Genomic DNA, 12,525 nt, shown 5'->3' on the forward strand with positions numbered 1-12,525 from the left:
AGGTGTCCATAACTCTCAGAAAGTATGCCTCACTTTCTGGTCATACAGTCTATTTTACAGTGATTTCACAAATTTTCTTTTTTTATTGCTGTTGAAAGCAAGTTTTCTAGATAGATGACAGTATTACTTTCCACCATTTTCCAGATTGAGAAGGATGTAAGGTAGTCCGTTTTTTGATGAAGGTTATGCTGACATTATGCAAACCTTTTATCTTCGCAGAGAGGCCAATGAGAGTTGAACCCTGAGTGTAATTTGTGCCAAGCAGGACTGATGTGCACCCAGAAGGAATGAAGTATGGATGTGAAAGAACGTAGGCCTTACTGCTCGCTGACCAAGAGCCGACGAGAGAAAGAACGGCGGTACACAAATTCCTCAGCGGACAATGAAGAGTGTAGGGTACCCACACAGAAGTCTTACAGTTCCAGTGAAACCCTGAAAGCTTTTGATCATGATTCCTCGCGGCTGCTTTACGGAAACAGAGTAAAGGATTTGGTTCACAGAGAGGCAGACGAATACACCAGACAAGGTAGGTCATGGTTCTTATAAAACATGGAGCTCTCCAATGGTGCCAACTTGCAGTTGTTGCTTTTTCTTCCCCACTTGAGGTGACATGATGATTTTCCAAGTTAACGGCTTATCACTGATTCAGATTTTTGAGTTATGAGATGGTGACCTCGTATTCCAGAGTAAAGATAGAAGGCCACCCACAGGCACACTGACCCCAGATAAGGGGGCTGACACCTGGAGGGAATCACTGTACACAGTTTGTGCATGAGCTTTGCGATTCTGCTCACAACCCCTTTGTGTGCATAAACTGGACACCCAGGTCTCTTGGGCTCCCTCATCATCTCATGAAGGTGTCACACGCATTGTTTCTGCAGTTGGAACTGATGCACGGGTTGGGGGGGGGATGATGAGAAAAGCCTTGTTAACTCATTAGAAAGGAAGAACCTTATTCCGAATGATCTCACGATCCACGCAGCCGTCCAGCTCTGAAGACAAGAGCCTACTATGGGAGGCAATCTAGAACATTGAAGTTATACCTTAAAACATCCTGGCTTCTCATAATCCATGATGGTTTGGTCATTCGCATGTATTTGTTGACCATTTTTATGCCCTGTCTGCTGCCTGCATATTCTACCAACGGAGTAATGATTTCTGTAATTCTACTTCACAATCTTAGACCTACCAGTTTCCACGCTTTCAGACAATAGCTTATTTTAAACGTGGCACCCGTAGTTCTATGTTGTTTCTTCTAATACATTTTTGAGATGGGGGCAAGATTACTCCTAATAAAGATAAAATCCTCTTACATTTGACTTGCTTCGTCAGTCTGCATAGAACTTAGCATCCCTTAGCTCATTTAATCAGGAAATGAGGAAAAATAAATTTAACTTCAAGTGTAAAGAATATAGTCATTCTTTTCCAGTCCCCTTACAAATAGTGTGACTAACAGTTTGATATTAAGCAGGAACAAATTTAAGAAAAAGTAATAAAGCAATAAATCATTCAAAACTTTGGAAATTTTCCATGGTTCTTTTCTTCTCTACTTTGTGGAAGGAGCCAACCTAACGAGACTGAAATAGCATTCACTCACCCAAACCAGTTTACCTCAAAGAAGACTCATTTGATCTGCTAAAGACAGATTCCACCCCCCCCCAAAAGCAGGTCTTACTAATATCACAGGTATCCTAGTTTATGAAAGGGGACAAAGCAGGTTAACATTTTTAAATCCAGTTTTTAAGGGACAATCTAAAACACATATCCGAGATACATTCCCCGGGTGAGCCAAGGGACTTGAAGTCATTGTACCATGTCTTGTAATTCCAAACCTGATTTTTTTTTTTTTCTTTCGTATTGTCTACACAGCTGACATAGATTATCAGGGCACATTTAAAAACGCATAGGTACTGTGAAATGCATGCAATCTGAACCCAGTGTGAAGCCTTGCTTTTTGTAACAAAAACAACTGCTTAGTGCCCTCTTGGAAAAAAAAAAAAAAAAGGCATCATGGGATACCATTAGAAGAAGAAGAAGAAAAAAAAAAAAAAACAACTCCGCACATGTGGCGTGATGCGTGGAGGCTCATCTCCACCCCAAGCAAGCATTTAGTTTTGGCAGCACAAGGGATGCTTAACCGGGTTAAAAATAGCAAGCTGAAATTTTCACCTCCTAGGCAGTGCTAATCCAGCACAGACTGTGGTTGATGACACGGCGGGACCATCTGTGGAAACCCTGCAACCAAGTTCTTGGGGGCCCAAAGAGTACCATCACTCAGCTTCTTGCCAGCCAAGGAGGGGAGATAAGGGGGGGGTGGAGGAAGGAGGGAGTGAGCGAGGCAGCAGAGGGAGGCCCCTTGTTGGGAGCAGCTGGAGGGGGCAGGGAGAAGAGCTTTCAGGGCAGAAGAGGAAGGAAAAGCCGGAGTGTGACAGGGCTGCCATCCACCTGACATGTTCATAAATCAGGCCGTATTAAAAACATACATGGAATGTCCTGCTCTGTACAGCCAACATGCGCTGATTCCTTAGTGGGCTCCAGGCGTGGCGCTAACCAGGTTATGTGCACGATCATCTGACCCCGCCCCCAGATGGGGGGGAGGCTCCCAGTAGTGCCCTCCTTTCCCAGATGGAGAGGTCTGACACCCCGTGGTTGATGACAGCAGAGCTGGGACTTGAACCTGGGCCGCTCCAGCCCTAGCGTTCGCCTTCCAACCTCTCTGGGCAGGGACCACAGCAGAAAAACGGGCAATTCCGGGGAAGAATCTCCCTTTGCTTGGTTGGTGTCAATTTTGGCCAGTTTTGCTGGTGTGGATAGAGAGAAACGGGCAGAAATCTTTAGGAAATAAGATTGATAACGATTATTTGTGACCAGGTGGGGGGAGTGTGAGGGCGAGGGAGAGGGCGATTTGCAGATACTTTGTCTCTCCTGTGGTTCCATACAATGGATGTATGTAGCAGGAGCAGCAAGTGTAGCAGGGAAATGACTAAGGAAAGGCTGCTATCAGATTGTGTTTTTCTCAAGCAAGCATAATGAAAAATCCTCCCAGGCTTTCATTTTCTTTGAACCTGACAAATGTCAATTTTTCCTCACTGACTATTATGCTGTGGGATTAATTATTTAATTGACAAAATGTGCTTCCTGCCACAGCTCCTGACATCATACACGTAATAAAAATGAAAGATGAAAAATATTGCTAGTAGCCAGAGATCTTTGAAACAATTCCAAAGAATCATGCTAATTTAGCTTGTCCATGGAGTTTTAAAACAACTTGTCAATTCTCCATCTACTTATTCTGTGAATGACACAGGAAAAGCTGCTCCAGCCAGAGGAAGGGCTAGATAGAAACCCCTGTCAATGCAATTACACGGAGAATTCAAATCTAGAAATATGATGTTTTTATGTTTCTTGACCAATTTTGTGACCTATCATCAAACTTGATTCTAATCTTTTTTTTTTTTTTTTTTGGTGGCTTTCCTGACTGGCAGGTGACTCTCATTAATTACATGTTCTGTTTAGATACCGTAAAGCTAGAGATGATTTCATTTTCACAATAATGTGTAATTTGGCTGGATCTCACAAAGGTCTCTCACTCTGTCTCTCTCTTTTTTTAATCTCTTGATGTGGTTTATTCGGTGATGGAAATAGTTGTTCTTCTAGCAGCTGTGGAACTCTCTGTAGGTGTGATGGGGTTAGGGTAACAATGGCTTGTTTTGCATTCTTGGATACTATTTTCTTTGATTCATCTTTGAAGAGAATTTATCCTGTCAGGTCTGAGACACATTTCTCATGAAACAGCTGCAGAAGATCATCCCACAGTTTTAAAGAAGTGATAAAATAAAAGATCTTTTTTTTTTCTCTGCACTATATACATTGTTCATAGTGTCCTTAACTGAATGAAAATGCTCATCGATTCCAACAAGGGGTGTTATCCATGAGGGTGATTTTGGAAACAAGGTGATGTCTGGAAATAGGAACGCTTTTGTTCCCCAGAACCGTGAGCCTGAAAAGAACACCTCTGAGACAGTCTTAACCCAAGAACATTTACCAGTCAGCTAGTCAGTCAGTCAGTAATTGGTGTTGGGTGGTGAATTGCAGAATTTTAAAATGAAAGACCACTGTTTACTCTCTATTTATAGAATGGCAATGGGGAGGAAAGTTACCCATTTTTATATCTGAAAAACAGATAGCGTTATGTCTGTATGTATACATGCCTGACATCAAACTAGAATACGAATTTGCAAAGTAGGAAAGGGAAGGAGAAGGCCAGATTGACAAAGATGACCACTCATCAAGGTCTCAGTGTGGCTCACGGCAGGCCTTCCCTGACAGCTTGCTTCCAGCCCCAGAAGCTCTTCTTTTTCCTTCCTGCTGCTCTGGGATTTTTCTTCTCTTCCTACTTGTCATTGTCAGCAGCACCCCACTGTCCCTGGCTCTCATAAACATGGCTTCTGCCTCTCCCCTCATCACATTGCTGGTCTTAGACAAGTTCAAGTGCAGTAGATCCCACAGACCCTGATTTTTCACCGCTGCACCTGCTTACTGGGCTGCATCCGGAGTCCATCTTTTCTACAAATACTCTTTCTTACCAAACATAACCCTCTTTTATGAAACAAAAGAACATTAGAGGAAGAGTCCAAGTTTTCCTGTAAATATGTGTCCAGGAATGCAGCATGATGGGGCTTGAATGATGCCTCCTCTGCCTATCCTCCAGCCAACTCCTACCTTCCTCCGAGCTGAGCAGTGATCCAGGGTGCCACTGAGATCTAGAATTCTACAGGGCCCTGAGGGACAAAGTTGAGGCAGGCAGTTTTTTCCCTTTGGGTCAGATGAGAGCTCAGAATGGGATGCAGCCCTGGGGTGAAGCTCAGAAAGAAAGTTGTGACTTTGTGGCACCAGGGAGAGGCTGACCTCCCTCCCCATGGTCCTTCTGGGAGTGAAGGTTGCCTTATGGGAGTAGCTGGGGTCCTTGGCCCCTTTCTCCACTCTGATATTGGGAGAGTGCCAGCCAAGGAAAGAGGGAGGAGAAAGAAATGTCTCTCGAGTCTAATAGGACTTACTGCTAAGATGCCTGAGGAAAGCCAGGATGTGCTTAATGGCACCCAAAGGGCAGAAAGTGGGATAGGATGCAAAGCAAGACAAACAAATCAGGAAATTGCTAATGAAAATGGGCAATGGAGATCGAAGAGGAGAACTTGAATCCAGATAAAGAAGTAGAAGAACGCTTACAGAAATCCACGTAGGAAAAAGGCAGCAACAACAAAACCAGCCACCACCACCAAATGATGGGTCAGGAGCTGTCATTTACAAATGAAAAAATGTAATAGATTCGTTGAAGAAGCATATGTGTTCATTGATGAAATCCAAGTTAATAGTTGTAAAGACCAAGTAGAAGAAAGAACTCAAAACAAGAAACAAAGTTCCAAATAAAATTAAAAAGAAAATATGCAGATGTACACATACGCATATGCCCCTAAGCCCATCCTAGAGAAATTTTGTAACATTCGAGAGAAAGATACTTTATAAGATTCTATAGAGAAAAAACAAGTTACCTTTCTTGTTGCTTAGAAAAGAAACAAAAAGACAATGAATTTGTCATCTACAACAATGAAAGTAGGAGGCAATACAATACCCTCTACGAAGAGAAAAGAACCACAACCCAGGGATCCTCTGTGCAGGGAAGATATCATTCATCTCAGACTAAATGCAAAATAGTGAGGGACCAGCAAAGACATTATCAGCAATGTACACCATCTAAGGAAGGATTCAAGAAAGCAATACGGACTGAATCAATCACCGCCCATGTAGAGGAGAGGAAACAGTGATGAGCAGTCAACTTCGCAGTACATATGTGGATAATTCCCAAATGATGATGGCAGAGCAACTGGCAGTGTACAAGAAGCACTACAAGGGAGACCTTAAAAAAAGACTAGAGCTAAAACTGATCACTTGTCTTGGCAACACCCAGGAGTGGGAGGAAAGTAAATGTATTCCAAAATCTCACCTAAAGAGGGAGAGGGGGAAACAGTCATGGAGTAGAGTTTTAATGGAGGGAAATAATTGCTACCTTGCATTCATGTAATAAGGAAAACCATGTATTTGAATATGAATGTCAGGAAAGGTAGGTAATCATTAGCGGAATGAGAAAAGTACAATAGACCTACCTAATTAGCAAGGGGGAAAGGGGAATGAATAGCAGTCTGATCAGTTTAGCAAAAACTGCTCCAAGGAAAAAGAGGAAACAAGTAAAATCATGAATAACCATAAAACAAGATGAAAGCAGGCAAATCTATATTACATATTACATATTACATGAAATGTAAATGCACTGAATTTTGACACAAACAGAACTATTCCACTGGCTTGTAAGTTACTGGCATTTATAATAAATGGACTTACAATGGCCAAAGAATGGTTGAGAATAAAGAGATAAAGAAGGATCCAGTAAATACCAACCAAAACAAAAGGAGAGCGAGAATGGCGGTAATAATAGTAGGAACAGCAGAATTTACTATTAGAAACACCAGACAGGAAATAGGGGACCACAGAGCAAATGTCTTTCAGCACAAGACAGAAGGATGCCTACTCTTCAACTGCACACATTAAATAGTGTAGTAGCTAAGTTTATAAAGCAAAAACTATTAGAGAAAAATGGTTGTTAAACTACATTTATTGGGGGAGATTTTGGTTCAGCATCTTCAGCATCCGATCTAAAAGTTTACAAAAATAAGGGAGGGATTATATAATATTAATAAAAATTTTTAGCTAAGGTCTATGTACAGACATGGAAGGGATACAGATTTTCATAATTCCACGGAATACTGGCAGACACCAGTTGTGCTTTTAGCCACAAAAAGAAACATCAAAAAAATCAGAAAAGTAGAGATTTTTTAAGTCAAAACATTTGATTATATAATTCAGTAGAATTTGAAATAAAGAATCAAAAGATAAACAAACAAAAACTCTTTCCTTCCATGGATTATGGCAACCCTAGATTATGATAAGAAGCAATAGAAAGCAAGGAAAAGAACGTTCTGCTTTCGGAACTTATGGGAGACAGAGAAAGCCATAATCATAGGAAAAATATATTGTGAAAGAATATGTTTAACAAATAAAAGCCAACTAAGAGGAATTTGCTCTACATGCTAAGAAATGGGTAAAATATCAGAAAAATAAACCAAAGGAAATGGAGGAGGGAGAGAGTCGAGATAAAACTGAAATTAAAAATAAACAAAAAGCTGATTCTTTAAAAAGACCAAGGAAATAGAAAGCCCCTGGTGATCCCAATTAAAAAATAATGAGAACAAAAATAGAGATACTGAAGACCATGTAACAACTAAGGGACTATTCCACACAACAGTTTAAATCTAGGGGAATTTATTTTTTCTTAGCAAAATATGATTGACCCCAAACTATTTCAAAACAGGGAGAAAAAACTTGTCAAGACCAATTATCTCAGAAGAGATTAGAAAAGTGGCTGAAAGGGCAACGACAGCAAGGAAACAGTTCCTTTGGGTGAATTTCATGTTTCTAGGTGAATTTTATAAAACCTTCAAAGTGTAGCTCAATCCAAAGTTCAAAAAGCTATTTAACATCACATACATACACAAACACACCCACGAAAGATTGAAAGTACTGAAATATTATGAAGCTAACATAACCTTAATAACCTTAATACTAACTTAATACTAACTTAAAGTAGTACATAAGAAAGACTATTTATATCGCAATTAATTCTCAATATATGTGTAAAAATTAGTCTAGGTAACTATTCACATGTAAGACTCAAGCAATGTTTCAAAAGGATAATGGTCTAGGCCCAATTAATAACCAAGTAGTTACTAATCCTTGGTATAATGTGAGGATTTTTAAGTGTTAGAAAGTCTATTGACATAATTAGATTAATAACTCAGAGTAGAAAAACATGATCTTATCAACAAATGATGAAAAGTTTTGGGATAAAATTTAGAAATCATTCCTTATCAAAGTTAAACTCACTAAGTAAAACAAGAACCAAAAAAACATGTAAATATCTTAGTCATGTATAAGAAGATCAAGCAAAAAAAATTAAATAGTTTTCTAACTGGTGAGATCCTAGGACCATTTGACCTAAAATCAGGAATATGAGAAAGGCTCACCTACTCTCCCACAATCAATCTTCAAAATTGTTTTAGATGTTCTAGCAATTGCAGTAAGAGGAGAAAATTAAATCATTGATTTCTATTTTGGAAAAAGTTAAAATCAGCACTTCTATTAATTATATAATAAGTGTATACATTCAAAACCTATGTGTCTCTAGAAGTTAAAAAAATATAGTTTGAAGCAAATTGGTACTTGGATGAAGACAGGGGAAATATATAGACATCAAGGTCATATAGCACAGTAAGTAAGAGTATAGATTCTGAATCCAGGTAACTCGTGTTTGAGCCCCAGATCTGCTATTCGTTAGCCGAGTGGCAAGTGACTGCGTCTTGGCCAAGCAACTGGCTTGGGCCAGTTACTGAATTTCTCTATGCTTCAGTTGTCTTCTATTGTAGAATTTGGTTTAGTTTTCAATCTATAGTTTGTTGAGAATGAAATGAATTAAGATATGTAAACTGTTTAGAAAAATTCTGGGTGCATGTTAAATACTATTTTTAAGTAATTATTAAGTAAAAATTGGCTAGATTTGGAAGTCAGAAAAACACTTCTTATCCCAGCAGCAACAAACACTATAAAACTCTTCAGAATAAATTTTATAAGAGTGGTATGGGACCTAATATGAAAGAATCTATAAAATGTTACCGGAGGACATAAAACAAGATCCAAATAAATGGGAAGACAGTCGATGTTTTTAGGGGGAAAGACTGATATCCTAAGAGTATCACTTCTTCCAAAATACATGTGTGGAAGTCAAGGTTTATTTTTAATTGGAGAATGGGGTCTTAAATTTCACATGGAGGAGTACATCTGAAAATAACCAAAAATATATTTAAAAAGCAAATAATGAGGACAAAATGACCTTAACAAATATCTTTTGAAAAATACTATGAAGCCACTGGAATCACATCTGTATGATATTGGCATAAATACAGACAAGCCCGTCAGTGCAATAGACTAAAATTTCAAACATAGATCCTAGTATATAGGGAAATTTAGCATAAAACAGAAAATGGTTTTTCTGTTCAGTGGGATTTGATAAATGGTGCTGGCACAACTGGCTATCCATCTGGAAGAATGTAAAATTGGACCCATATCTCTCAGCATATTCAAAAATAAGTTAAGATGGATTAAAGACAAATGTAAAAAGTAAAGCAAAAAAAAAAAAAAAATTCTGGAAGTTAATTTGAAAGACGGAATAAAGGAGGAACGACTTGACCCACGAGTAGCAGGAGGTTTCCAAAACAATGGCTTAGACATCTAACCATTAATTCTTTCCTGACAAAACAAGAAGTCCAGGGGTATAAGTCTATACTTATCTGAAGATGCCACCCAGGACCCAGGTTCCTTCCGCCATCCTTGGCATGTGGCCTTTGTCCCATGCATCCCCAGATGTTTGTGGCATTTTCATAATTCCTGGCTGAAACAGAGTAAACGCAAAGGTGAGAAGGCCTTCTTTACTCTGGACTGTTTCTTTTTACTCCCCAAAGACGTCTTCCTACATCTCTTTTTTCAGAACTGTTATACTTGGCTACGCTTAGTGGCATGAGAAGAGGGAACATATACTATTTTTGCTTTCCAGCTTTTATAACAGAGGAAGGCAAGGAAAAAGTCGTTGTGAATCCGCACAGCCTACCCCAGAGACTACGTGTACCTCTCAATGATAGGGAAGACCCTTCTAACAGAAACAGAAAACCCCGGGGCGCCTGGGTGGCTCAGTGGGTTAAAGCCTCTGCTTTCAGCTCAGGTCATGATCCCAGGGTCCTGGGATTGAGCCCTGCATTGGCTCTCTGCTCAGAAGGGAACCTGCTTCCCCCCACGCCCTGCCTGTCTCTGCCTGCTTGTGATCTCTGTCTGTCAAATAAATAAAATCTTTAAAAAGGAAAGAAAAAGAAAGAAAGAAAGAAAGAGAAAACCCAGGAAGAAAAGCTTGAATGATTAATTTTTTTTACACTTAAAACCTTCTACATGTAAATGAAAATTCCATAAACAAAACTGCCGTTACTGGGGCTTGTGATTACAACTCATGTGACAGATAGAAGGTCTCTTCATATAATACACTAAGAGTAACTTTTGCAAATTGAAAACAGAAAGACGATCCAGTGGGAAATGGCATGAATAAACGGTTCACAGAAGAGCAAATTCAAGTGGTCAGTAAACACATGGAAAGGTGATCTGTTTTCCTGCTGGTCTGAGAAAGGCAGTAGCTAATCCCAGCTCCTGCACCCCCGCGGCACAGCTTGCGTCCTGGCTTCCATCACTGAGCATTTGTGTACCACGTGACTACGAGTGGGTTGCCTGGGGATTTCCTCCCACCTTGGAAAGCAGAAAATTAATGGAAGAGGCTCTGGTGGTGAGAGGTTTTCCCTGTTAGAATCCTGAACACATTTTTTCAAGGAGACAACCTCCTCCGCTGAATGTCGTGCTCTGTTGGGTTGTTAATCCAGTTCCTCAGATACAGATAACTTAATAGACTTACATGTCCCATCATGGCTTCCTGTGTGTGGTTGTCATGGGAAAATATACCCAAGCGACCCTTGAACAACGTGGGTCTTGGAGACCTTGACACCCCACACCGTTGAGAAACCACGTCTAACTTTTGACTCCTCCAGAACTAAACTACCAAGAGACGACTGTTGACCAGAAGCCTTTCCAGTAACATAGTCAATTAACATATACTTGTATGTTTGTATGTTATGTGTATTATATTCCATATTCTTAAAATAAAGTGAACTAGAGCGAAAAGAAAATGCTATTAAGAAAATCATAAAGAAGAGAAAATACATTTCTAGGACTGTACTATATTAAAAAAAACCCACATATAAGTGGACCCAAGCAGTTCAAGCCTGTGTTATTTGAGGGTCCACTGCACTGATCCCTGACAACTTGTGAAAACAGTGCATTCATTCCTAAAGTGAGGACTTTCTAGACAATTCTGACGATGGGGCTTAGGAAGAAGCCCCCACAAAAAGAGCAATTTACAAATTGCTTTCAAAAATCTTATTCAAAAGTATTGATAAAGGTATATAAAGTAAACACAACAAAAATCCATTCATGAACTGGTGAGAGAAAGAGTGAGAAAGAAAGAAGAAAGGAAGGAAGGAAGAAAGAAAAGGAAGGAAGCTGGCCTCACATGTAGCTGAATATGGAAAGTTTAGGGTTTATCTTCCTCCTTTCATCCAGCTTCAGCCAGGGGGTGAGATTGCACTGGGTCCTGGGCAGAGGCACATTGTCTCAACTGAACCATAACCACAATCCTCTTAAAAACAACTTTTGCTGGCATTGCACTCTAATGTTTTGCTGGATAAAGACATTTTGCCCATTAGGATAATAGCATCCACAACATATCCAGGATTGTGCTGAGGGAGAGAATGAAGAGTTGGTGGCAAAGGGGAGGGACCGTGCCTTTAAAACATTTTCATCAATTTCCAAATAGAAAAAGGCCCATTTTTAGCTCTTAGATATAGATTACTTTGGGGGAGGGGAGCGGTTTTATTGCTAGAATATTACAAAAATGATAAATAACTTAAAAATCTTTCTGTGTGCTGTATGTTTCAGGGAGGTCAAAAGAATTAGATTCATATTTCTTAGATGTAGAACATGAAGGTTATACATATCATTTTAGAATGTCACTAATAGTATCGGGCAGATGTAAGAACAGTGTTAACCGTGACTTCAAGATACCAATTATGTGTCTTTCGGGAGTGAAGTGGAATGCATTCATTTTTTTTCTTACTCCTCTTCTTTTTATTTTATTTATTTGTGTTTTTTGCATTATGAAAATATATTAAACATTCCAGCATGTTGGAAATTGTAAAAGAGGACGATTTGAGAGCCAAGAGCAAAATGCTTTTAATTTTGAAGACCGAGATTTAGTTTAGTCTTGGATGCCATTATAGTGAATAATGGGAACTGATCCTAGACTTCAAAAGAAATACGACCATATGGTCTTACCATTCAGCACTTTATGCTGCCATGAATTTCCCCAAATACCCCAAACTTTTCACTTCCCCAGTGTTCCCCCTCACCTCTGTCATCACACAAAAATGAAAGGAATCCGAAACCCTTTTTCTGAAATACTTCTGAAATACTTACTGGTGCCGAGAAAACGTTTTTTTTTTTTCTTTGTGAGAGTAGGATTTTATGAAGAAAGACAAAAATCCGAAGCATTAATCAGATCCACCAGGCTAATTACCACAACTCCAAAGTTTATTACTTTTAAATATTAACTACTTAAAATGATTCATTTAGAGATCAAAATGATTAATCCTTCTCAGTCACTATAAATGTCAGCGGCGGGATTAAAGGATTTAGACGGTCATGTTTACTCAACCTTCCATTTCTGTACTTAAAGACACAAGTTAAATAGCTTCAGTTTATCATCACTCC

At 39.3% G+C, this 12,525-nt stretch overlaps 1 protein-coding gene across 5 annotated transcripts in view; it reads left to right on the forward strand.

Moving 5' to 3' along the window:
- TENM3 (teneurin transmembrane protein 3) overlaps nucleotides 1-12,525 on the forward strand; it is a 592,885-nt gene that overhangs the window by 158,877 nt on the left and 421,483 nt on the right. For 4 of the 5 annotated variants that reach the window (XM_032869853.1, XM_032869854.1, XM_032869855.1 and 1 more), the window contains exon 2: nucleotides 220-526. In XM_032869853.1, the coding sequence (XP_032725744.1) occupies nucleotides 295-526 (232 nt within the window). In that variant the 5' untranslated portion in view covers nucleotides 220-294. Of the gene's footprint in view, nucleotides 1-219; nucleotides 527-12,525 lie in introns of those variants that run through there. The other variant, XM_032869858.1, reaches the window with a different exon arrangement.

This window comes from Lontra canadensis, unplaced genomic scaffold (assembly GCF_010015895.1).
Source record: "Lontra canadensis isolate GAN:19392208 unplaced genomic scaffold, GSC_riverotter_1.0 scaffold39, whole genome shotgun sequence".
NCBI classification, from domain to species: Eukaryota; Metazoa; Chordata; class Mammalia; order Carnivora; family Mustelidae; genus Lontra; species Lontra canadensis.